This window comes from Grampus griseus (genome assembly GCF_964374135.1).
Source record: "Grampus griseus genome assembly, chromosome: 7".
In the NCBI taxonomy this organism is placed as follows: domain Eukaryota; kingdom Metazoa; phylum Chordata; class Mammalia; order Artiodactyla; family Delphinidae; genus Grampus; species Grampus griseus.
The window spans coordinates 46,210,167-46,235,041 of record NC_139001.1 but is presented as its reverse complement, the minus strand read 5'-3'; the positions used below and the strand labels follow the sequence as shown (position 1 = coordinate 46,235,041).

The window sequence follows — 24,875 nt, the reverse complement described above, 5'->3', positions numbered from 1 at the left end:
CACCATTATTTTATGCACTGCTTATAAAGAAAAAAAATACAATTACACTGTTACATACCATAAGTTACAAGTTTCATCATGATCTGAACCATGTTAAAACATGGAAAAATATGTACCTCACAGTCAATAAAATATGATAGTTTACCTTTCTGTGTCAACACCCCAAAATTAAGCACATACATATACATATATAAACACACACAAAAAGCTGAGAGGGTATGTAATCAGTGGGAAAGGTGATCACTGTAGAGATGTTTTTATGAGGTAGGGAGCTTAGACTTTACAACTCTGCAAAATAGATTCTTTTGTGCTAAGCCTATTCTATACTGCTGGGGATCCTCCAGAAGCTACTTTTACAGTATTTCATTTACTTCGTGATGAGTTGGAAACAAAAATAGCAAAGAAATAGTAAAAGGAAATATGTTAGAATATTAATGGTGAGTGTCTCCGCGTAATGCAAATATGGCTAATTTTTTCTTCTACTTTTGTATTTTTTGCAAGTTGTCTTCAATTATGCTCAAATTATGTAATAATAAAATATATTATATAATAAATATTAGAGATATTATATAATAAAAATATTTTTAGGGGATCCCAGTGTTATGGGGTCATAAAGGCTAGAGATTAGAATCTATATCAGATTAGGAATGAAGAATAAACCTGTCACTTGTAAATTTACTATTTACAGATAGTAAATTTGTACTACAGGGAAAGCATGTATCTCCATTCACTAGGTAGAACTGGTGTTAAATGGGTAGAAACTGACATGCCATATAGAAAAGAGGGCAGGGAATGGGAAAACAAGCACTATGGAACTTTCTTTTTTCTGTGTGTACTGGGCCACTTAGCTGAGGTTGAAATGTAAAAGGTAAGCTGCCAGGGCACTTGAAACTGAAAGGTCATGAGGAAATAGACTGTCAGAAACCTTGCCCAGACAATGAAGCCCCACAGATTAAACAGGAGGAAGGGAAATTAGGTAGATATTTATTCCTTGCCTAGATATTGCCTAATCCATGGACAAAGTTCACAAAACTATTTTTATCAAGGGATTTTTCTAAATAAAGCCACAAAGGAAGAAAGCCATAGTAAAATCACAAATTATGAGACTCTTATGAGTAAACTTATACTAAGATAATTATACCTTATAATACATTAGAAAAACTTTTCTTCATATCTGCAACATTGAAAACCCTATAAGATTTTAGTAAAAGGTGAAAAGTAATGCTTATTTAGTCCCTTGATCAGCTTTCAAGAAATTTTAATAAGCAAAGGAGGTAGAGGGAATATAGGTGAAGGAAAGCACAGGTCCGAATATTCCTGGTTTGTTGAGGTACTTCACAAACTCCAAGCTATCTGAAGAGCAGAGTGCATGGAGCGTATAGTGGGACACAAGGCTGGAAAAGCAGATTTAGACAAAATTAAGAAGGTCCTTGAATACTAATATATTTGGTTTTTATGATGTAGACATTAATAAATGACTGAACATATAAAAGGATGAAAGAGACAAATTCTGATCTATCTTTATGCGTGAAACAAACACAACCAGGCGTGTGTCAGCTGAATCCAGTAGGGGACTTGCAATAGAGGAGAATATAAGATAACCCTAACTAAAGCAGTTACAGTGGGAATGGCTAAAATTAAGCACCAGAGTGAATGTGGGTAGTGAGACAGCTAGAGAGAAGGTAATTCTAATATTTCTAGACTGGTTGACTTAGAAGATGGAATATTTCTAATGTATTATGAAATATAATTAGAGTATAAAATACAGTCAGTAGTTTCAAAATTTGTCATTTTATCATGGCTTTCTTTCAATGTGGCTTTACTTAGAAAATTCCCTGAATGAAGATGGAATTGTGAACTATGCCTATGGATTAGCCAGCACCTAGGCAAACAAGTCCAAGACGTTAGATAGAAGATGGAACTCAGGTTTTGAGAAGACAGAAAATTTTAATTTTGACAATCCTTCAGTGCAAGTACAACATCCTGACTATGTCCTCCCTTCATCTATGTATGCCCCTATTTCTCAGGCATGCCTGTAAAAGACAAAACCACCCTCTTATTTATTATTATTAAACTCCCAGTCTGCATGACAAATCCTGTCATATAGAAGGCACTCAATTATTATTGAACTGAATCGAAATTTAGAAACATAACAGATCTGTACCTAAAGTCATAAGATAAAGTTGGAAACACAGGTTTGCAAGTCCTCTGATTAGAAATAAGACCCAAAGACACGAAACAGGTATTGGTATTTTATAATTATGTTTGAATTTTACAAGTGCTTTATGTTATTTCAGGTAATCATAGTATTAAGTATATTAAATACAGGCACTTCAAATCAAGGTTACATACTTTAGTTGTATTAAAAATTATTACTGATAAAGTGCATACATATGATACCCCTGATTATTTTATTTTTTCCTGCTTTAAACCTCTGTTGATACTGGATAATCATTGATACCACCATCGTGAAAAATTCAAATATTAATACCTTTGAGCCCTTATTTATGCTAAACACTGGGTTAAGATAAGTCATTACAATCTTCCCCAAAATTTTATGAGCTATCACTCTTCACGTATAACAAATGAGGCACCTGAGACTGAAAGTTGTGTAATTTTTTTCAAGGCCACAGAGAGAGTCTGCAATAGCAGAACTGGAATTTAAACCACATCTTTCTGCCCATAAAGCCAATGTTCTTAACCACTATGATATGTCTTCTGAAAACTAACTAGAAAATAAAAATAACTGAGCAAATATATTTTAATAATTATCAGGTAAAATGAAAGTTGTCACAACTTATCCTTTATGTTTCATTCTCAAAGTCTCTCTTCTTTGAAGCTCAGATTCAGCATGTCTTAGAAGCTTCTTACCCTCAGTTATGTGAGTGGAGTTGGAATTTATCAAGTTTGTACAGGAGAAATATACCTAATCAAAACAGGTCATCAAACAAGGAGGCTGAAGACAAGTTTTGGGAGTAACAGTGCTGAGCCAAACGGTATTCAGAGAGCTCAAACATTTGAAGGCGAGAATTATTGAGTTGGCATGTTCAGCCTGGGCAGATTCTAGAAATAGACCAAAGTTCCAGGATTTTATGCCCTCTCTGATCATATTTGCACTGGCCAGTTGGATCCATTTAATAGCATTAAGATGTGATAGAAGACTAGAACCCTCATTCTGCTGTGTCCCTAGGAAAGATAAAGTTGGAATTTTCCTAAAATATACATTTTATTTCAATGCTTCTCAAATCCATTCCTGCAAAGATTGTCCAGCATTCAAATAGAAAAAGGGCAAAGGCTTACACGCAACACGGAGTAGCACAGGGTTTTCTAACCTATTCCTATCTCATTCCTAACATGTCCTATAGCAGTCCATACCAAAATCATAATATAGGGATTTTTCCTTTTTAGCCAAAAACATGTGCCATCAAATGAATCAATGAATTAGTAATTTGTTAGTTTGCAGTTTGTATTGTATTCATTTGTGAATAAGTTTTGATTTATAGTTGTGTAATGGTCACATGCCAAAGAAGTTTATTCCTACCATTTTACTTGTTCATATAAAATTAATGTCATTCAAAGTAATTTGGTTTTCAAAATGGAGGTCTGTGAATTTTCTCTTTTAAAGGTATCCATATATTTAGAAACACTTCTCTGGAGGAATCTTATGACTGGGGCAAAAAATTTATCCTTGTTAAAACCAGAGATGGTCCAGGAAGAAAAGGATTAGCAAAAGTAGTCAGTGGTCACCTAGAGTGACTATAGTCAGATGGCAGCACTCTTGGCAGAGATGAAGTGCTACATTTTTGTTTCTCACCAGATCTCCTGCCAAGAAATAGTAGGTCTGATGAATCCTTACCACAAGTTGTTATCAATTTTTGTAAAGCCAGCTTGAAGGCACCTGATTAACCACGCAGGAATATTTAGATTATGAGGGAAGTTTCTGTGCTTCTTGGTTTGAGAACACAGTATGAAAAACAGGATACTTCTTTGGGACTATGGAAGCGGGTTGTTGATGAGTGGGGTTTTCCAGAATTGTTGACACTGCTTAGTGATTAACTGTGGTATATAGCTAAGTGTGTAACTCTTCAGTTGATGGAGGTTATTTTCTTTCCAAAAAATTTCCATGGTTGTAATAGTCTCCTTTATGTAACCACATCTTCAACAAGAGGCCAAATAGGTGACAACATTCTCTTGCAAATCTGTAAATTGACCATATCAGTAATGGTGTTTGTTTGGTGTCAATCAGGCAATTTCTGAGCATAACACCTCTTCCAGATGAGCATAACACCTCTTCCAGAAGGCTGATAACCAAAATTTTTAAAAAGATGTGTGTGTGTGTGTATGTGTGTGTGTGTGTGTGTGTGTGTGTGTGTGTGTGTGTGTGTGTGTGTGTGTGTGTGTGTGTGTGTCTTTTCTACCCATTTTTTTCACATATATATGGAATCTGGCCACTAGGTCATACAATGAATACAGTCAGGAGAGACACAGAGTTCCAAGTACCCAAATGGCCTTCAGAATACCATCCAATCATTCTCTCTTGACCTGGAGGCTGCCAGGAAGCAACATGGGACTAGGTCAGGTATATAGATGTTCATTTTCTTAAATAGTAAGTACCAGACTGGGTTGGCAATAGACTTTTGAAGTCTACTCAAAGTTTTTCTTTCCGAAATATCATATAGCTGGTGTAGTTCCAAGACAGCTATTAAGAGTTGATATCCAGGGGCTTCCCTGGTGGCGCAGTGGTTGAGAGTCCGCCTGCCGATGCAGGGGACATGTGTTCATGCTCCGGTCCGGGAGGATCCCACATGCCACAGAGCAGCTGGGCCCGTGAGCTATGGCCGCTGAGCCTGCGCGTCCGGAGCCCGTGCTCCGCAACGGGAGAGGCCGCAGCAGTGAGAGGCCCACGTAGAAAAAAAACCAAAAAAACAGTTGATATACAGAAGCAAAGGAAGCTATGAGCAGCAGAAGGATAATCCACTTTTTTCATGAATGAGTCAAGTCCACTCAAAAGGCCCAGTACCAATATGAACACTTGAAAACATTAGTTTTTCTTTGCTAGTTAGATGTTTATCAAAGAGATATATTGAGAGGAATATATTAACTCTATGCATATAAATATTAAAACTTTATTAATAGTATCCTATGAAAGGCATCACATATACCATATAAATATTAAAGAAATACCAAAAAACAATTATTAACATATGCATAAAATGCTATGTAATCTTAAAATGAATATGGATGCATGAATGCAGATGTTCAGAAAGACTTGGTAAGTGTGATCAGCATTCTTCCAACCGTCATTTGTTCTTTCTGTTGTAACTGTGGATTACAAAATTAATAAATAAAAAAAATATTAATCTTCTATCCTGTGCCTAACAATGGGATAAACACTAGGGGAGGGAGGTCTACAAAATATATAATCCATGGTCTCTTCCTTCAAAAAACTTGTAATCTAGTCAGTGAGGCAGAGCTGACACATCAAGCAATATAAATATTAAATGAATCAAAATAAAAAGCCAGGGGAAAGAGAGAGGAAGAAGTCTTCCTTATGGTGGTAAAAAAGCAGCTTAGATACGATGAGGAAGGCCAGTGAGTTTTAGGTGGGAGAAAGCAGTGGATAACTTGTGTTTAATAATAATGAAGATAGTGGATAATTTGTGTTTAATGACAATATCTATTCTGAATGGACAAAAAACTTTTTTATTTACAGGATAGTGAGACAAAATCTGGAATAGGTAGACAGCTAACAGATAACAGACAAATTTAAGCCAAGTGGATGAGGCTAAATTAGCATGGGGAAAAAATGTATCCATTAAGTTAAAAATCTTTTCTATAAAGCAAGAGAAATATGTAAATTTGCTTGACTCTAATATAATGAATGTATCTAAGTAGGCCAGTCATGTCAAAAAAGGTCATATCTTATACATGTTATATGTAGCTCTGATTCTCCATCTCCGTCTTTTATGTCTATACATATACACACATATACATAAAATGTTTTACTTGACTTATGCCTGGTATATGACCATATTAATAATATATGTAGTATATCTGAGTTATAGCTGAACTCTGCGATATCTATTTATTTATCCTCCTTATCTACCTATCTAATGTCTATAACATCTGGTCTGCCAGAGCTAGTATTAGTTCATGCTTATTTTTTGGTATATCATGTTCCAACATATTGTGCTTTTTAAAAATTGAAATGTTTTAAAATAAAACTATAATATTTATCCACCAAAATGACAAACCCAATTTTCTGTCTATATGTATATATTTTAAATAAATAAAATTTTTTTTAGCATTCTCCTTTCATTTCTATTAGCATCCCAGTTTGGTTGACATATGATTGTTGTAATCTAAACATGAAGGATTGATAGTCTGAAGGAAACAGGCTAGATGGAAAATGGAGACGATGAGAATGGACATTTCATCAGAAAAAGCAATAGAATTTAATGACTGACTAGAACAGAAGTGATCAAAAGAGATTACCAAATGCTCAAGCTGAAATAAATGGAAAAATGGTGGCAGAATTCTGAAAATTTGGAAAGCTGGAAATACTGAAAACTATAAAAAAAAATTTTACAAATAAAATTCTTTTGGTTTCAAAGCCCCATGATACTTCTGCATGCCTATATTCTCAATTTGTTTCTAGGAAACACATTTGAACTGTTTAAGTTCCCACATATGTATTTAGTTCTATTGTGAATTCTCTTTTAAAGGTTAATTGTAATTTTTTTTACTGAAGCACTTATTTGAATAATTAGAGATTTTATAAGTGGCTGAAATACCACCTTTTCCTGCAAATGGGAATTTACAAAGAGTTGTTTTACAGATGAGAAACTAAGACCTGGGAACTAAGGCTTGTATTGCTCTGAATTACATGGGTAATAATGACAGATCATACTTATGTAGCACTCAATAGGTTATCAGGTACTGTCCTAAGCAAGTTATGTATATTGACTGATTTCACCTCACAATAAAACCTATGAGGTAAGTACTATATTATTAACATCCTCATTTTGCGGTGGGAAAAAATAAGGTTCTGAGAGGTTAAGAATTATCTTAAGGTTGCACAGCTAGTAAGTGAAAGAAATGGGATCTGAGACCAAGTCTTCAGGCTCAGAGTCATTTCTCTTATCCACTATATTTTAGTGCTAATCCCAGCAGGAAAGTCAAGAAGAACCAGTTGTGACAGTCTTTCATTCTGAAGATCTTACACAGAACTGCATACATTTAGAGATACTGTGTTAGAATTACTTCTCTCCCACATGTACTGAGCACATATTTATTGTAACTATGCAGAGATCCTCACAATTCAGGACAAAGAATTAAAATCAAATAATTTGCTCTCACTTTTGCACAGGGCCATGCTTACAAAACATTTATAAAAAATCTCTTTAGGGCTTCCCTGGTGGCGCAGTGGTTGAGAGTCCGCCTGCCAATGCAGGGGACACGGGTTCGTGCCCCGGTCTGGGAGGATCCCACGTGCCGCGGAGCGGCTGGGCCCATGAGCCATGGCTGCTGGGCCTGCGTGTCCGGAGCCTGTGCTCCACAACGGGAGAGGCCACAACAGTGAGAGGCCCGCGTACCGCAAAAACAAAACAAAACAAAACAAAACAAAAACCTCTTTAAGGAAGAGCAAGTTTCAATATTTGAGGTCACCTATGTAGCCTACTAATATTGAAATATGGAAATGAAAGAAAATTAAACCTCAGTTGTTCTTAATAAGCATTCAAATATCTTGAGTCAAGAGGGTTCACTGGAAAATATATATTCTCATGCTAATTTGCAATATTATGGTTGAGAATAAATAGCAATTAAAAAAAATTACCAAACCATTTTCCAGTAACATTGAACAAAATTTCTAAAATGTTTTTCTATTATCATCAGAAAGAGAAACATTAAAATTATATTTATAAATATTTCACTTAATAACAATAACACAATCTAGCTATATTTTTGGAATATTCAAATACCTAAGGATTGTTTTTAATGAAAAGAATTTTAAATGAATGCTATTCTATTTGTATTGTGGGGCACATTCTTATTCCTGTACACTGAATCAAAACCTTAAAGGATTTACATCTTTTCAAAAGAACCTAATATCCACGGAGAACCTTACACATTTGCTAAAACGTTGAACAAGTTTTTACATAAACATAGAACTGTATTTTCTTAAATTATTATAAAATGTATTTATATAATTGCAAGCAGTGACAGATGTAATACTTCACTGCTCTAATTATAAAATCTAAAGACCTGAAGGCATTTTGAATATACTAACTCCCTCTGAAATTTTGCATGCCCTTTATGACACTGCAAGTACTATTGGAACACTATTTGAATGCCTGCAATTTGGGGAATTTAGTCACTGAAGCACTCATTCATTTTTGAAGACCTCACATTAAAAATAAACACTTTACAGAAAGAAATTTGTACTTTAGATTTCATTCATTAATACTGATTCTTAGGCTGGGTTGAGGGAGATAAGGAACCGGGGGGATATGGACAGGGAAGACTGAAATGGAGAAGATTGAGTGAGGCATGTACAGAATTTAATTTTCCTTTCACATGACAGTGTTTCAAGTACTGAGAGTATATATAATGTTCTCTCTTAGATCTCACATCTCCTTACACTTTCCAGTCCTAAGTCTCAGTCCAGTGACTTCTAAGGTATGGCATTCAGGGCTGAAGCAAGTCCACAGACATCATCAGGTCAATGTAGGACTATATTCCTCATTCTAGATAAATCACAGACAACATTTGCAGTCCTTTAAATCCATCTGGGCAGAAGTTTTGCTTGTTTGTTTGTTTTTTGTAAAGAAAGATGCTCAAAGACATTCTGAACCCCGTCCAATTCTGACACATGGCTGGGGTAGAGAACCTGTGCCCCAGACACTATGTCTCTTTTTACCCTAAGGCTGAAATTTTAATAGCCACAGAACTCTCAACACATGCCACCTTTACGTTTAACACTTATACGGACTGCTTCTAAGCAAAATCTCCAATTTCTGAATAAGCACTTGTGATTTTTTAAATTTAGAAAGAATTACATTCATCCCATTAACTTTCAACTTTTTAGGTTGTTTGTCTAGATATTTGTAGTGTCTGGTTATGTTTTCCAGTATTTCCATTATTTTCCCAGCTCTGCATTTTTGTGAGCATATTTCCTGTATGTTTGTTTAAATTTGACAAATATGTTGACAGGACAGAGTCCAGAAAAGTGTTCTGCATACATCCAAAAGAAAATTCTCTCAGAGTGACATAGCCTCACGGATGGTTAGTCACCGAATTCCTAATCTGTCCTGTGACTAACACCAGAGAACTTCTCCAATGCTATGCTCAATTTAAGAACACTTTAGGATGCTTTTGACACACTGCTGCCATTACAATGATGAAGTTGATAATTCCTAGCATTATTTTATAAGATAAATTTGGTGCAGAGTTAAATATCATGTAAAAGTTTTCATGGGATATGTAATCAAAAGCCTACTACAAAGCATACTTTAAAATAGACTAGGAAAATTATCACTTTTCTGGGACAAAAGGTCTTAAGCAATTTTGAATCTCAGTATTTCAACACACGTATTATTAAATAACAAAAGAAGTATAATTTTCTAAAAAGCATAGTTCTCATGTACATTCTATTTCTATTGTTACCATGATAATATTTTTCTGGCAGCAATTAAAAGAGAGTCTTACCGAAGAAGCTGGGTACCTTGGTAGGCTGGGGAGTCAAGGAGTCATTATTCACAGCATCAAGCTGGGTTCTATAATCATCCACCTGGAAATCATTCACTGGAAAAAAATACAGCCAATTAAAATAAAAGACATTTTCACAAGCTCATAATTGTACACATAAAGCAAAGCACAGAAGTTGTGTTAAGAAAAGTAGATGTCTAGAAATTTTATTCACATTGGTATGTTAAATTAGTGAATCTTTATATATCTTTATATCTCATATATATAAGATATATATCTCTTTATATATGTATCTTATACTATAATATTTCCATGAGTAACTTTGTGGTTCTTTGTCAAAACAAAAAAGGTAACAATTAATGTTTAAGTCACTCCTTTAATTAATTTTAGGCTCAGATAAAACTGACTGATTTTAGGTGGTAGTTTCTAAAGAACCACGTGCTCTCAAATTTTTATAAGCCTAAGGGATTTCAGCAGTCCTACTCTTGTGCCTAAATTGCACTATAGTATTCTCAGAAAGGAAGATTAAATAATGTAACCTAAAAGCAATTTCTATGGAAATAATTTCCACTATAAATTTCTTAATTCTCTGTTTCTTAAATAAACTAACATGGTGACTAATTTCTATCAGATTAAGAGTGACTACAGTGGATCTTCATTTGCATGGCTGCAACAAAATCTGGGTAAGCCTGAACATCCTCTAGGATGCCTTATTTTAAAAAGAATGCTATAAAATGAAGTAAAAGGAGATGAGAAATGAACGTACATGAGTCCTCACAGGTGTCCTTGCATTCTTCCAGTGATTCAAAGTTGTTGAGATTGCCAAGGCACCCACCATACTTGAAGCGTTCACACTGCTTTGATTGATTGTTATAAAAATACCTAGTAATATAACCTCGACAGATTCCAGCATCTTCTTCCAAAAAGCAGAAATCTGGCTTTTCTAGAAATTATAAAAATGTCAGAAAGCAATATTCCTTTTTGTTAATAATTTAATTACGTTAATTAAAAATATAAATGGTTAAGTTGAAATTATTTAAGGAGTAAATATGAAAAGATAAAGATAAAAGGTAAAATATAACTTTATCCACAACTATACTATATCTACTGTGACATTTAGAATAAGGGAGTTACAACTGTTGTCATACATTGTGTCTATTGGAATTTCAAATTCTAAATTTCTCATAGTAAATTAATAGGGCATTAACTATCAGCTCTTTCATGAACTGAGAGAATAAAAGATATTTGGTTTTTTTACCCTTGGTTTGGAAGTCCAAAATATTATGGCAAAAATTTGGTTTAATTATTTTTATTAAGCTTATGTGCATCAACATTTAGGAAAGATCTACAAATATTTCTTATTTTTCAGGTGTGCAGTCTCATTTAAGCATACTTTGTTGCTTCATTAGAATGGTTTCAATTTTTAAAAAAGGGAGAAGCTTTGAGGGGTATGGAAGCTTTCATGGCTATACTTAGAATTTCCTGAATTCTTATTCTGAAATTAATATCTGTATTAGGTATGACATCCTCCTCCACTGTGTCTCTTATTTTTCTTCCAGGCATTGGAATGACTCCAATAGTGCAGAGGCAGACAGGAAATACATGTTCAAGGATTGGAGAGGCTTTTGAAAAAGTCTAATACCCATTCTTTGATAGTGCTCCAAACCAGGCTAAACATAGCTGTCACAAAAGTTGTACCACTGTGATCTACATTACAAGCCTTGTTTACATGCATACTCTGTAAAGAAAAGCAATAAATTATTTTCAAAATTATGATGATTGCAAGATATATTGGGCTTGAATTTTTTAGGGCAAAGTTCCAATTTCCCCATTTCTTTCCCCCTGCAACTATATATTACCATAGCTGCAAAAATGAAGAGTAGCATCTTTTCACATCTTAAAGCATCTTGCATTTATCTCAGGGAAGCAATATTCATGAGTGCTTTATTATAAAAACAGTATGTATTTAATAATGTTAATGATTTCTGCAACAGTAGAAAAACCAATCCCCTATGAAAAAATTGTTTTATTAATTAAAACATCCTATTTTAATATAGAGTAAAATATCTATTTTCTATGACTTCTCAAAGTACCAATTTGAAAGTTATTTTGTTCATTGTTTACTGCCTCTTGTTTCTTAAGGTGAATGTAACTATTATTCCCATGGTTAAGTTTAATATATGGGACAAGGAAAAATCCTACTTCTTTAAATTTTTATAATACACCTTATCTTTGATAAAAGAGGCAAGAATATACAATGGAGAAAAGACAGCCTCTTCAATAAGTGGTGCAGGGAAAACTGGACAGCTACATGTAAAAGAATGAAATTAGAACACTCCCTAACACCATACACAAACTCAAAATGGACTAAAGACCTAAATGTAAGGCCAGACACTATAAGACTCTTAGAGGAAAACATAGGCAGAACACTCTATGACATAAATCACAGCAAGATCCTTTTTGACCCACCTCCTAGAGAAGTGGAAATAAAACCAAAAATAAACAAATGGGATCTAATGAAACTTAAAAGCTTTTGCACAGCAAAGGAAACCATAAACAAGACCAAAAGACAACCCTCAGAATGGGAGAAAATATTTGCAAATGAAGCAACTGACAAAGGATTAATCTCCAAAATATACCAGCAGCTCATGCAGCTCAATATCAAACAACCCAATCCAAACAAACAACCCAATCCAAAAATGGGCAGAAAACCTAAACAGACATTTCTCCAAAAAAGATTGCCAACAGATTGCCAACAAACACATGAAAGGAAGCTCAACATCACTAATCATTAGAGAAATGCAAATCAAAACTACAATGAGGTATCACCTCACACTGGTCAGAATGGCCATCATCAAAAAATCTACAAACAATAAATGCTGGAGAGGGTGTGGAGAGAAGGGAACCCTCCTGCACTGTTGGTGAGAATGTAAATTGATACAGCCACTATGGAGAACAGTATGGAGCTTCCGTAAAAAACTAAGAATAGAATTACCATATGACCCAGCAATCCCACTACTGGACATATACCCTGAGAAACCATAATTCAAAAAGAGTCATGTACAGCAATCTGTCATGTACAGATTTTGTTGCAGCACTATTTACAATAGGCAGGACATGGAAGCAACCTAAGTGTCCATCAACAGATGAATGGATAAAGAAGATGTGGCACGTATATACGATGGAATATTACTCAGCCATAAAAAGGAAAGAGATTGAGTTATTTGTAGTGAGGTGGATGGACCTATAGTGTGTCATACAGAGTGAAGTAAGTCAGAAAGAGAAAAGCAAATACTGTATGCTAACACATATATATGGAATCTATTTTAAAAAATGGTTCTGAAGAACCTAGGGGCAGGACAAGAATAAAGACACAATCATAGAGAATGGACTTGAGGACACAGGGAGGGGGAAGGGTAAGCTGGGACGAAGTGAGAGAGTGGCATGGACTTATATATACTACCAAATGTAAAATAGATAGCTAGTGGGAAGCAGCCGCATAGCACAGGGAGATCAGCTCAGTGCTTTGTGACCACCTAGAGGGGTGGGATAAGGAGGGTAAGAGGAAAATGCAAGAGGGAGGAGATATGGGGATGTATGTATACGTATAGCTGATTCACTTTGTGATACAGCAGAAACTAACACAACATTGTAAAGCAATTATACTCCAATAAAGATGTTAAAAAAGTTCAGGGGCACCCCGCCCCCACCTCGGCCCCCGGGCTTCTGACCAACAAGGCTGTAAATCTGAGGTTCCACAGCCCCCTCTTTGGGTTTGAATAATTTGGCTCACGGAACTCCAGAAAAGTTTTCTTACTAGATCACCAGTTTATTACAAAAGGATATAATTCAGGAACAGCAAGGTGGAGGAGATGCGCAGGGCAAGGTATGTGGGAAGGGGCGGAGCTTCCCTCTCCAGGTATCCACTCTTCCCGAATCTCCCCAAGTTCAACAACCCGGAAGTTCCTTGACCTCCGTCCTTTTGTGTTTTTATGGAGGCTTCATTACACAGGCATGAATAATTAAATCATTGGCCATTGGTGATTGAACTCAACCTCCAGCCCCTCTCCCCTCTCCGGAGGTGGTGGAGGGGGTATGGGATTGAAAGTTTCAACCCTCTAATCAAGGGGTTGGCTCCCCTGGCAACCAGCAGTCCCCCCAACTGAGGAGCTGTCCCGGAAGTCACATCATTAACATAACAAAAGATACCTTTAAGGCTCAAGTCAGGAAATTCCAAGGGTTTTTTGAGCTCTGTGCCAGGGACAACAGGAGGAAGACCAACTGTATCTTTATTATAAATCACAATATCACAAATAAGAAACATTCAAACAACCCAACAGTAAAATAAGCAATGGATTTAAACAGGTAATTCATGAAGATGTTCAACTTCACTCAGAATTCTAAAAGGAATGCCTATTAGAACCACACCGAGGCCTAGGTGTCTAGGCCAAGAGAAATGAAATCGCATGTGCACACAAAAACTTGAACCCTAATGTACCTAGCAACATTATTCCCAAATGCCAAAAGGTGGAAACAACCCAAATGTCTATCATCTGATAAATGGATAAACAAAATGTGGTCTATCCATATAATGGAATATTATCCTGTCATAATAAGGAATGAAGTACTGAGATCTGCTACGACATGGAGGACCTTGACAACATTATGCTGAGTGAAATGAGTCAGACACAGAAATCCATATATTATCCATATATATCTATATATCCATATATTATATGATTTCATTTTTATGAAACATCCAGAATAGGCCAATCTATAGATGCAGAAAGTGGATTAATGGTTGCCTGGGGCTGGGGGAGCCGGAAGAAATGGGGCAGTGTCTGTTAGTGATTACAGAGGTTTTTTTGGGGAGGGGGTGATAAAAATGTTCTAAAATTGATTATGCTGATGGTTGCACTATACTAAATATACTAAAATTATTAAATTGTGCACTTTAAATGGCTGAATTGTTTAGCATGTGAATTATATCTCAATAAAGCTGTTTAAAAAAGTTTTATAATATACTGTATTACAAGAGAAAGAAAAATACATTTGATCACTAATTTGATTTGTTTAGGTCTTAGTATGTATGAAATTTTAAATCATATTAACAAATAATATAAGAATTCTATGTTTAACAAAAGGGAGTAGGTAAAAAATATTGCATACAAAGAAGAGAAAACAGTAATAAATTATTCTGAAAATATGATTAAGGAATTATACAACTGAAAGTTGCCATATTTATATGAGGCCCCATTCTAGGACATACATTTATTTTAGGAGTTGAAATTGCATACTTGTAAAATAATTCTGCTTAGGCCTAGAATTTAATATATCTATGGTCACAAATTAAGAAATTCATTCCCAATATTCCTCAGATAAATAAAGTTCTAACGTTTGTATTGAATCTGCATACACAATCCTCGCTCTAAATTGATGCTCAGTTAAAACCCAGAAGGCAGGCTTTAAGATATATGCCAACTTCCACAAACCACATGATTTTCACTACTAACTTTTGTTTGAGGCTGCATACTTGGCAATTGTCTTAAACAAAACTTTCTCCCAAAAGGGTTGTAAAGAATCCCCATTGTCCTTATAATTATTCTGATGTGATGTTAGGAAGCATATCACAAAGTTGACTTCAAATCAATATGCTTAAATGTCTTCATCATGGATTGGTTTTAGCATCTGAACATTTTTTACACATGTGAATAGTATCCATAGATTTACTCTCTAACTTTCATATATAATATCAAATAAGAATGTTTCAATTCTAAATCATTAAATATAAATTAAGTAGCATAATTTTCCAGTAAATTTCCCCTGCATATAATTTTTTCCTAAATCTACATTTTTTTTTTTTTTTTTTGCGGTACGTGGGCCTCTCACTGTTGTGGCCTCTCCCGTTGCGGAGCACAGGCTCCGGACGCACAGGCTCAGCGGCCATGGCTCACGGGCCTAGGCGCTCCGTGGCATGTGGGATCTTTCCAGACCGGGTCACGAACCCGTGTGCCCTGCATCGGCAGGCGGACGCTCAACCACTGCGTCACCAGGGAAACCGCTAAATCTACAGTTTTGAAAAAAAATATACTAATGTTTAAATGTTGAAGATATCATCTTTTACTTGATGGACAAAAAAACCCTATTTATAAATATGCTGTATTCTTTGATATTACAGATAAGAAGAATTTCATTTAATTGAAGTATTGAACACTTTTGTAAAAATTAATTCAATATTTATAGAAAGTTATTTTAAAACTTATAAATAAATACATTTACTTATGTTGTTTGTACAAACTTTGCTGAATTTATTTTATAACTTTTGATTGAAATTCTGGACAGTAGTTTGTCTTAAGCTTATCAGTGAGTTATAGAATTTTTCAGCTCTTTCCCACATAATTAAATCAAAGTTAGTAAAACTAAAATTCACTTCGAATTATGTAGCTTTTTAATGTCCTGAATTAAATAATTTGATCTTTTTGTTCAATATTTTCTCATTTAAATGTAAATGCTGTGAATGGTAATTGAGCAAAGTCAGCTTCTAGACCTTTATTAAAAGGAGCATGTCTTTCTTCATCTCTTGTAACATTTTTCTTGTACTGATATAATATATTCACCAAAAAGTAATTCTTTTTAGTTAAAAACTATAAATAATTTAAATCAAAAATATGCAAATGCTAAATAATGTTGACAAAAGCAATTATTTATTGTTAAATATCTCCACTTATTTTTGCATACAGGCTGTTGACAACTCAAAGGCATATATATATTCAGAGTAATACTGGATGAAACTTACTAAAGCCACACAATGCAGAGATTATGAAAGAATTAGAGATCTGAGAAATAAAGTAAGAACAGCAACATCTAAATCACTATTTTGGGGATGTTAAAATAGCATGTGCATGGCTCTGGATTGTTACTCATCTAATACCAGATATCACACTGAATTAGAATGAGTAAACACAGTGTTTGAAGTCTTCCCTTACCAAATATCATGTATGTTATTTCTACATTTTCATTATATGCACTGAAATAAAACACCATGTCAAAGATCACATGGATTTATGATGAATCTCATAGCAGAGAAAGCTAAGAATTGAATTGCCAAGTGCCTTATGTAAATGCTACTAATGAGCATACAAATGAATATTCACCTTTTTGCAATGTTGTCTTTGTCCTTCTAGTTTTCTTTGGATAATCTGCAAGTAAAACAGTATATATGTATCAATTACCACAATTTATAATATAATGTTATGACTTTCAATTTAACAAACTAGGGTGATATGTTTATTACTATTAAAATTATTCTTATACAGAATGTCAATAAATTTCTTATTTGCTCTAAAGATTAAATTAAATTATTACAGTATAACCATAAAGTCACCTACATTTTAATATAATAATGTCTCAAAAACTATTTTAAAACTTTCTAACGCATTTACAAAAATAATAATTCATGGTGAACTAAGTTTGCTATTCAAAATATCTATGATTAAAATAGTTACTTATTAAAATAATGTGAAATGTGAAAGTAATTCAAACAGATCATTTCTATAGAGGAATGGAAGTAGGGGTGAAAGGAACCAGAATTACCTCCTTCCCCGATTCCTTCTTCTGCTTCATTATCTTAATCCAATTACAAGCTTCATTATTATTTCCAATTACAGAGGAGAAATGAAGCAAATGGTATTTGTGATGTATTTTTTAGTTTAATCTCATAGAATTATTGGAATTACTCCACTTGAGAACTAGAATGCTACTTGTCTTTGACCCATTGTATTTCAAGTATGGATTCTAAATTCTAATTTAAAGGATAATGAAATTCAAATTGATATATTATGTAAAATTTTGATTTGTTCACATAAACATTAGGAAAACTAAGTGATATTTGATTTGTTGTATAATCAATTGTTTTACAGAGAAAAGCTTTGTTCAAGGCAGCTTATTATTAGTTGTATGGCCAGAGAGACGTAAAAGGGAGGGAGAGAGAGGCAAGAGAGAGAGAATATGAGTATGAGTTGGCTTAAATGCCCCTTTTAGCCAGTGATCAATCAGGTTATTCTTTGGAGAGTAAAATGTCTACAAATGATAAGGTGATGTGGTTCATCTCCCTTTTGAGCTTTACTATGTTTTATTCAACAGTCTTAAAAAAGATGTGTGTGTGTGTGTGTGTGTGTGTGTGTGTGTGTAATTCTAATTGTATTTTAAATGTTAAGAAAACCTGATTTTTTTTTTATTGTAAATAACCAACCCCCAATTAATGTTTTTAGATGGTGGATTGTCATAATAAGCTTACATTAAAATATTTTAATGTACAATTATTATGTTACATTTTTAATTTATGAAGGCAGGGAAAGAATATATACATATAAACAGTATATAAGACTAGAGAGCTGAGTAATCACTTTTGCTCTGTTTTACCTACTGACAATAGCCACGGAACAGGAACATAGAGATGCTTGATTTCAATATTCATGCAATATTAAAAGAGAGAACTTGTTCCTTTCTGGTAACAACCAGGATACCCTATTTATTTTTATGCCAATTACAGTCTGAAAAGATAGATAAGGTTTACAGCAAATTATCCAAGTTATCATATTTTCCTAGATTTATGCAGAACATAACATTTATTAATGATGTCTTAAGGAATAATGAGAGTATGTTTTACTAATTCTTATTTTAGTAATTCCTTGAACTCCAATGTATATGAATTCACATTTTAATATTTCATCATGAATATTAAAATTAATTGATATCAAAATTAATTCATAATTGCCTGATACATTTAAACAATTGTAAAAAAATATTTTTTTGCCCTATTCTTTCTTCATCTTTTTGTTTTCTGTTGGGAAAGGGGAGGGTAAAATCTGAATGCTAACTTTTATATTTCATATTTGTTGAAGTCAGCCTAGAAAATTTTCCAAGTAGATGGGAAAAGACTCTATGGACAGAATATTCTTGTTACTGGGTAAGTCTTCACTATTCCAAACAAATAAAACACAAAATAAACTTAAAAATAAAGAGAATGGAAAAAGTATTTACATGCTCTTTAATTCCCTGTGGAGAAAATTCCCATGTAAATCCCCATGAAAACCTGTAAGTCACAGTTAGCTCAACTAATAAAATAGTAATTAATATAAACAGAATACCTATTGGAACCTTTAAAAGTTGCTGTAGAGGCTGACTAGCTAAAAAGTTAAGTGGGAATTTGATCTCTTTCATCTAATTCTTTAATTTCCACACTACATACACCTATTTTTCAAAAAATAATAATCAAATACAATGTTGTTCTTGTATAGGCTATGGGAAAAAAGCAACTAAACCAAAAGACAAACATTTTGAAAGCCATGTGTTTAGAAACCATTTTACAAACTATATTTTAATTTTTTCTACCTTATTAACTTTGTTACCATGTCTCTATTATTACATAGGTAAATACATCATGCAAGATTATATATATTTGGAAACAACTGATAAAACAGCTTTACATGCAAAAGGACAGCTGAGCATACATATCAAACTAAACACATCCCTAGTTCCTATTCTCTGAAATATTTGGCTTGACTTTATTCTCAGGCATGGTAATTTACAAGCCATAGTTCTCGAAGGTCTCCAAAATAAAACAAAAATTCAGCTTCCAAGTCTTAATATATAAGATATACATCATATTTCTCCTTTCACTTCTGTCAGTTTTTTCTCTGAAAATTTTCCAGTTCTGTAATTGAGGCATACACATAGACATTGAGGATTTTTATGGTTTTTTGATTAATTGGCCCTCATTCTTATAATGTGTCTTCCCTTTCTCCTGCCAATATTCCTTGTCCTATAGTCTACTTTTACTAATCATTCTTCTGATCTGTGCTTGCATGGTATATCTTTTTTCATCTTTTCACTTTTAACCTCTCTGTGTCTGTATTTTTAAAACGTCTTTCCTGCAGACAACACGTACTTAGTTCGTGATTTTTTTATATTGTCTACTATATACCTTTTTTTTTTTTTTTTTCGGTACGTGGGTCTCTCACTGTTGTGGCCTCTCCCATTGCGAAGCACAGGCTCCGGACGCGCAGTTTCAGCGGCCATAGCTCACGGGCCCAGCCACTCCGCGGCATGTGGGATCTTCCTGGACCAGGGCACGAACCCGTGTCCCCTGCATCGGCAGGCGGACTCTGAACCACTGCGCCACCAGGGAAGCCCTACTATATACCTTTTAACTGGAGTGATTATACCATTAAAATTTAATGTAATTTTAATATGCATCTTTAATTCATGACAATTTGGCTTCAAGTAATTAATACCACTTTCATCTGTAGTATCAGAACCTTACAACAGTAATCTCATATGTTCCCCCTCCTTTCCTGTGTGCTTTAGTTTTAAATCTTTTACTATTACTCACAGTGCAAGTCTGCTAGCAATAAATTTTCTCAGACATTGTTAATCTGAAAAAGTGTTTATCTCCATTATGAGGGTATTTTTAATAGATCTAGATTACTAATTGGCAGTTTATTTTTTCCTTTAGCTCTTCAAATAAGATGTTCCATTTTCTTCTCTTGTGAATTGTTTCTTGATGGGAACTTGGGGATTCTTTCGATCTTCATTCCCTCATGTATCATTTTCCTCATTTTTTTATGATTTACTTTTTATCCACAATTTTCAGCAATTTGATTATTATATTCATTTGTGTAGACTTCTTTTTCTTTATTCTTTTTTTTATTTTTTATTTTTTCAGTGTTCTTGGTTCTACAAGTTACAGTTTTCATCAAATGTGGATAATTCTTTGCCATTTTTTTGTTCACATATCTCCTGCCCCAACTGCCAGGACTCCAATTACACATTTTGATAGACTTCTTGATTTCCTGCCATGGGTTATTGGGCTATATTCTTTTTTGTTTGCTTGTTTAGCCTTTTTTTAATCCCCACTGTCCTTCATCTTGAACAGTTACTATTGCTCTGTCTTTAAGTTTACTGACCTTTTCTTCTGTAATGTCTAATCTGCTTTAAGTACATCTGGAAAATTTCTTATTTTATATACTGAATTTTTCACGTTTAGAATTTCCATTTAGTTCTCTTTTATATATTCCATTTTCTCCTTATTATGTTCATGTTTTCTTTAAATCCTTTACCATATTTATAATAGCTATTTTAAAGTCCTTGTCTACTAATTTTGTCACCTCTGTCATTTCTCTGTTTGAATTGAGCACTTTTTTCCTAATTATGGATCACAGTTTGCTTCTTCTTCAAATGTTTAGTATTCTGGGCAGGGGGGATTATAGATATTTTTGAATATTATGCTGTTGGCTGCTGGATTTTATTGTCTTCCGTTAAAGAATGTTTTACCATCTTCCATTAAAGAAGTGCCTTCTGGCAAGTAGTTGAGTTACTTGTGGATCATCTGGAACTTTTATTTATTTACTTATTTATTTATTTTTATTTATTTTTTTTTGCGGTATGCGGGCCTCTCACTGTTGTGGCCTCTCCCGTTGCGGAGCACAGGCTCTGGACGCACAGGCTCAGCGGCCATGGCTCACGGGCCTAGCCGCTCCGCGGCATGGGGGATCTTCCCGGACCGGGGCACGAACCCGCATCCCCTGCATCGGCAGGCGGACTCTCAACCACTGCGCCACCAGGGAATCCCTATCTGGAACTTTTAAGGCTTGGTTTAAGCTTCACTATGGCAAGGTTAAAGTAGCTTTTACTCTAGGTCTAATTTAGTCCTAGTACTAAATTAAATGTAAAATTTCTCCTAGTCATGTGGGAGCTCTGGGAATTGTTCCACTTACAAATCCCTGTAATTACTTTCTCAAACTCATGGAATTTCACCAAGTGCATGCAGTTTTATTATTCAGTAACAAACTCAAAGGGACCCTTATCCAGATTTTTTAGCTTTTTCTCTACATATGTCCATTCTCTCTCACATATTGTCCCTCAAAACCCAGCCACATCAGTCTACCAGTCTCCAATCTCCACATCCTCCACCATGGAGACCACCATGCTGTGCTGGTATTTCCCTCCTTTAACTGTGGTCTGAAGTGCCTTCATGCAGATTGCTGGGGAGACCAGAGGGTTCACCTCATGTGTTTCCCGTCTCTCAGAGATCACAATCCTGCACTGCCTTTTGATCAATGTCTGTAAACAGCTGATTCATATATTTTGCCCAGTTTTCTAGTTATTTACATTAGGAGAGAAAGTTCAGCTCCAGTTACTCCATCACAGCTGAAGATGGAATTTTCTCCTTAGGTGATTTTTTAAAAGCTTAGTAATTCTTCTATGTCAGCTATATCCTTAACAGTAGCTTACTATATAAAACACTCAGATATTCAAACAGTAATATCAATGACTTTTGAAGAGATAATGAGGAGATGGGGGCAAAAGACATATAGTTATGGTAGGCAATAATGATGTTTGAGAAAACATTATAGCAGGACATTCACTGAAGAACAAAATCATATTTGATTAATTTCTAAAGAAAAGGGTAACTTTTCACAATGGTGAAATAAAAGATTTGTAAATTATAAAAACTAAATAGGTATGTATTTCAGGAAAGAGGCCAGTTGATGAAATTAAGTAGGCTGCTACATGAAAAAGTGAGGATTACAAAGAATGAGGCAACCAGGCCTCTAGCCAAGGTGCTGAACCTGAGTGATACTCAGTACGAAAGGATACTTGGCCCAGTATGGAATAGAACAGGGTATAGAAATCTACGATGAATGGGAAATGACCAGGCAATCACAAAAACCAAAGGTACTACAGAGGACCACTGAACTGCCTAATCTGTGTTAGTAACATTTCTAGCACATCTATGGAGAGGAAAGAGGGAAATAAGTGCTCTGAGATAAAGAAATTCATTCACATCAATTCTTTTCTGCCAGGTCTGGAGCATACAACAGTCACAGAGGAGAAAAGCTCTCTGTTTTTACCACACTGAGATTTTCCCATAGGCCGAGAGCATCATGATGCCAGGGCTGTTTTGTAAAAGCTGTTTAGGAAAGCATTATCAGAGTGAAAATGCAGACCTGCCTGCTTTGCAAAAAACAAGACACCAGTGTTAACTAAAGATACCATTGCTATGGCCCTACAGTTTAATTCAACTGTCTCTAAGAACATGCAGTGGGGAAACTTGGGACTAGAAACTGCAGAAATAAAGACAACTCAGGATTTTCTATCTCTCAAGTAGCTCTCAATTCAGAAGAATAAAACTGAGATAAAAACATTCAAAATTTTGACCAGTAATTGTTTGGAATTTATCTCAGTCTAAAGAGAGAAAACCACATGAAACATTGTAATTTGTAGAATTTGAAAAAAAAAGTTGTTTTAACATGATTAAAAGAATAAAAGTGTTCAATAAAGTTTAATAGTAGAATGTGATATGCTTTTAAACCTTATAACTCAGTAAAACTATGAAAAGTTGGGTTCAGTAAGGTCTTCATAGGTCATCAGGGATGATATTTTCTACATTATTCCAAGGCTCCAAAGAGGAGGATTTTACTTTCATATATATATTTCTATAATTTTCTAATTAGTAGCTGTTGAGAACCTCAAATTGGATTAATTCATTATCTTGACAGGGAAACAACTATGAGATCATTGTATTGGTAAAGGAAAGTCTAAGTCACTGTGAATAACAATTTATTTCCTGTGAACTCATAGCTACCCAAGGAGGCTGAATTACACTTAATTTGTTGCAGATATAAAATCTGTTCTGCAAACTTAAGGGTTTTCTTCCCTCTTTATTATGGGGAAGAGTATAGGACAATAAGCTTACTGTATTTTATAATGACTGATAAAAAAAATGAAAAACAGTAGTTGAACATTAAAGCTAAAAAAGTGAAAAAGATTCCTTGGAATGTTAAAATAGTTTTAACATTTTTTCTAAAATGATCAAATCTATGATTAGATCTAATAACTCTAAAGGTTTCTGGGTAATAAGTATCTCCAGAAACCTACCTCTTGTACATTTTTCTTTGCACTCTTCCAGACTTTCAAATCGATTCTGATTTCCTTCACATCCCCCATATATAAATTCTTCACATTGCTGAGTGTGAATATTGAAAAAAAATCTCTTTATCATTGCTTTGCATGGGCCATCATCTGCTTTAAATGCACAGAATGAATGTACAAGTTTCAACGGTGGCAACTCAGCATCTACAAGGTAAAAATAAAAGAATAACATTCATTTTTAATACATCTTAATTTTAAGGAGAAGTGCAACAATAATAAAATAGGCTGATATAAGAAACTATGAAAAGTTATCAAAAAGTTAGATAAAATATATAAACTCATCAAATGAGACAGGTCTTACCAACTTTATTAAACTTTAATAGTTGATTATTAACCAACTTTTAAGAAAAAATATCAAATATTTTTTCTAGACTCTTGTTATAGATGTTGCTTAAACTTGTACCAGTTGACCAATATGGAATTGAGTAGTAGTTATAAGGTAACTGATGTGTTGACATTACAGATAAGTAGAGATGTCTCCCTAATCCACAGCTGTGTCATTTTTTACATACAAAACAACTCTTTAAAAGCAACAATATCAGGGCTGGTACATGACTCCAATCCTCATGAAAGAAAAAGCAACAGAATATTTATATTCATACATGTATGTATATATCATACTACATTAAACCATTCCCTATTTATGAAAATTTAGGTGTTAAATACTATAAATTACAAATAATTAATTTTCTTAAATTATACACACAAGTACTTCTTTTCTCTAGAAATTAATAATATATAATAACATTTTAGAGTATTGTATATATCTGTATATAAACAAAAAATGACATGAAAAATATATATTTTCCCTTCATCACTGAAGTTACAACTGTCAATTTGAATTCAAAAATAAGCGAAAGCATTTTGAGTAGTACATTTATGCATGATTGTGAATGCTATTTATATTCCTTTCTTTACTTAAAGATTGATAATTCTACACATGACATTCTGAGTTGTTAAAAAATTGTGAGAAGTTAGAAAGCTTCAAGGACCCTAAGTGGTGCATCTGACTGAGAGATGACGCACAATGTGTCACTGAATTAGCACTTTATGTTTTATCTGCTCTATATACATTTTTGTAGGGCTGACAAAAATTTGACCTATCAGTTCTATAAATATCCTTAGGAGCAGATCTTAGAATCTCAGAAGTCACATAAATAATTTTGAGAAAT

General features: G+C 34.1%; 1 protein-coding gene across 2 annotated transcripts in view; it reads right to left on the bottom strand.

Moving 5' to 3' along the window:
- Positions 1–24,875, bottom strand: part of TFPI (tissue factor pathway inhibitor) — a gene marked incomplete at its 3' end in the record, with an annotated part of 66,548 nt that overhangs the window by 5,993 nt on the left and 35,680 nt on the right. Inside the window, exons 3-7 of one of the 2 annotated variants that reach the window (XM_082658660.1) lie at positions 23,650–23,847; positions 16,863–16,907; positions 10,475–10,651; positions 9,709–9,804; positions 5,198–5,322 (exon numbers count right to left, since the gene is read on the bottom strand). In XM_082658660.1, coding sequence (XP_082514786.1) covers positions 5,198–5,322; positions 9,709–9,804; positions 10,475–10,651; positions 16,863–16,907; positions 23,650–23,847 — 641 coding nt within the window. Of the gene's footprint in view, positions 1–5,197; positions 5,323–9,708; positions 9,805–10,474; positions 10,652–16,862; positions 16,908–23,649; positions 23,848–24,875 lie in introns of those variants that run through there. The other variant, XM_082658659.1, reaches the window with a different exon arrangement.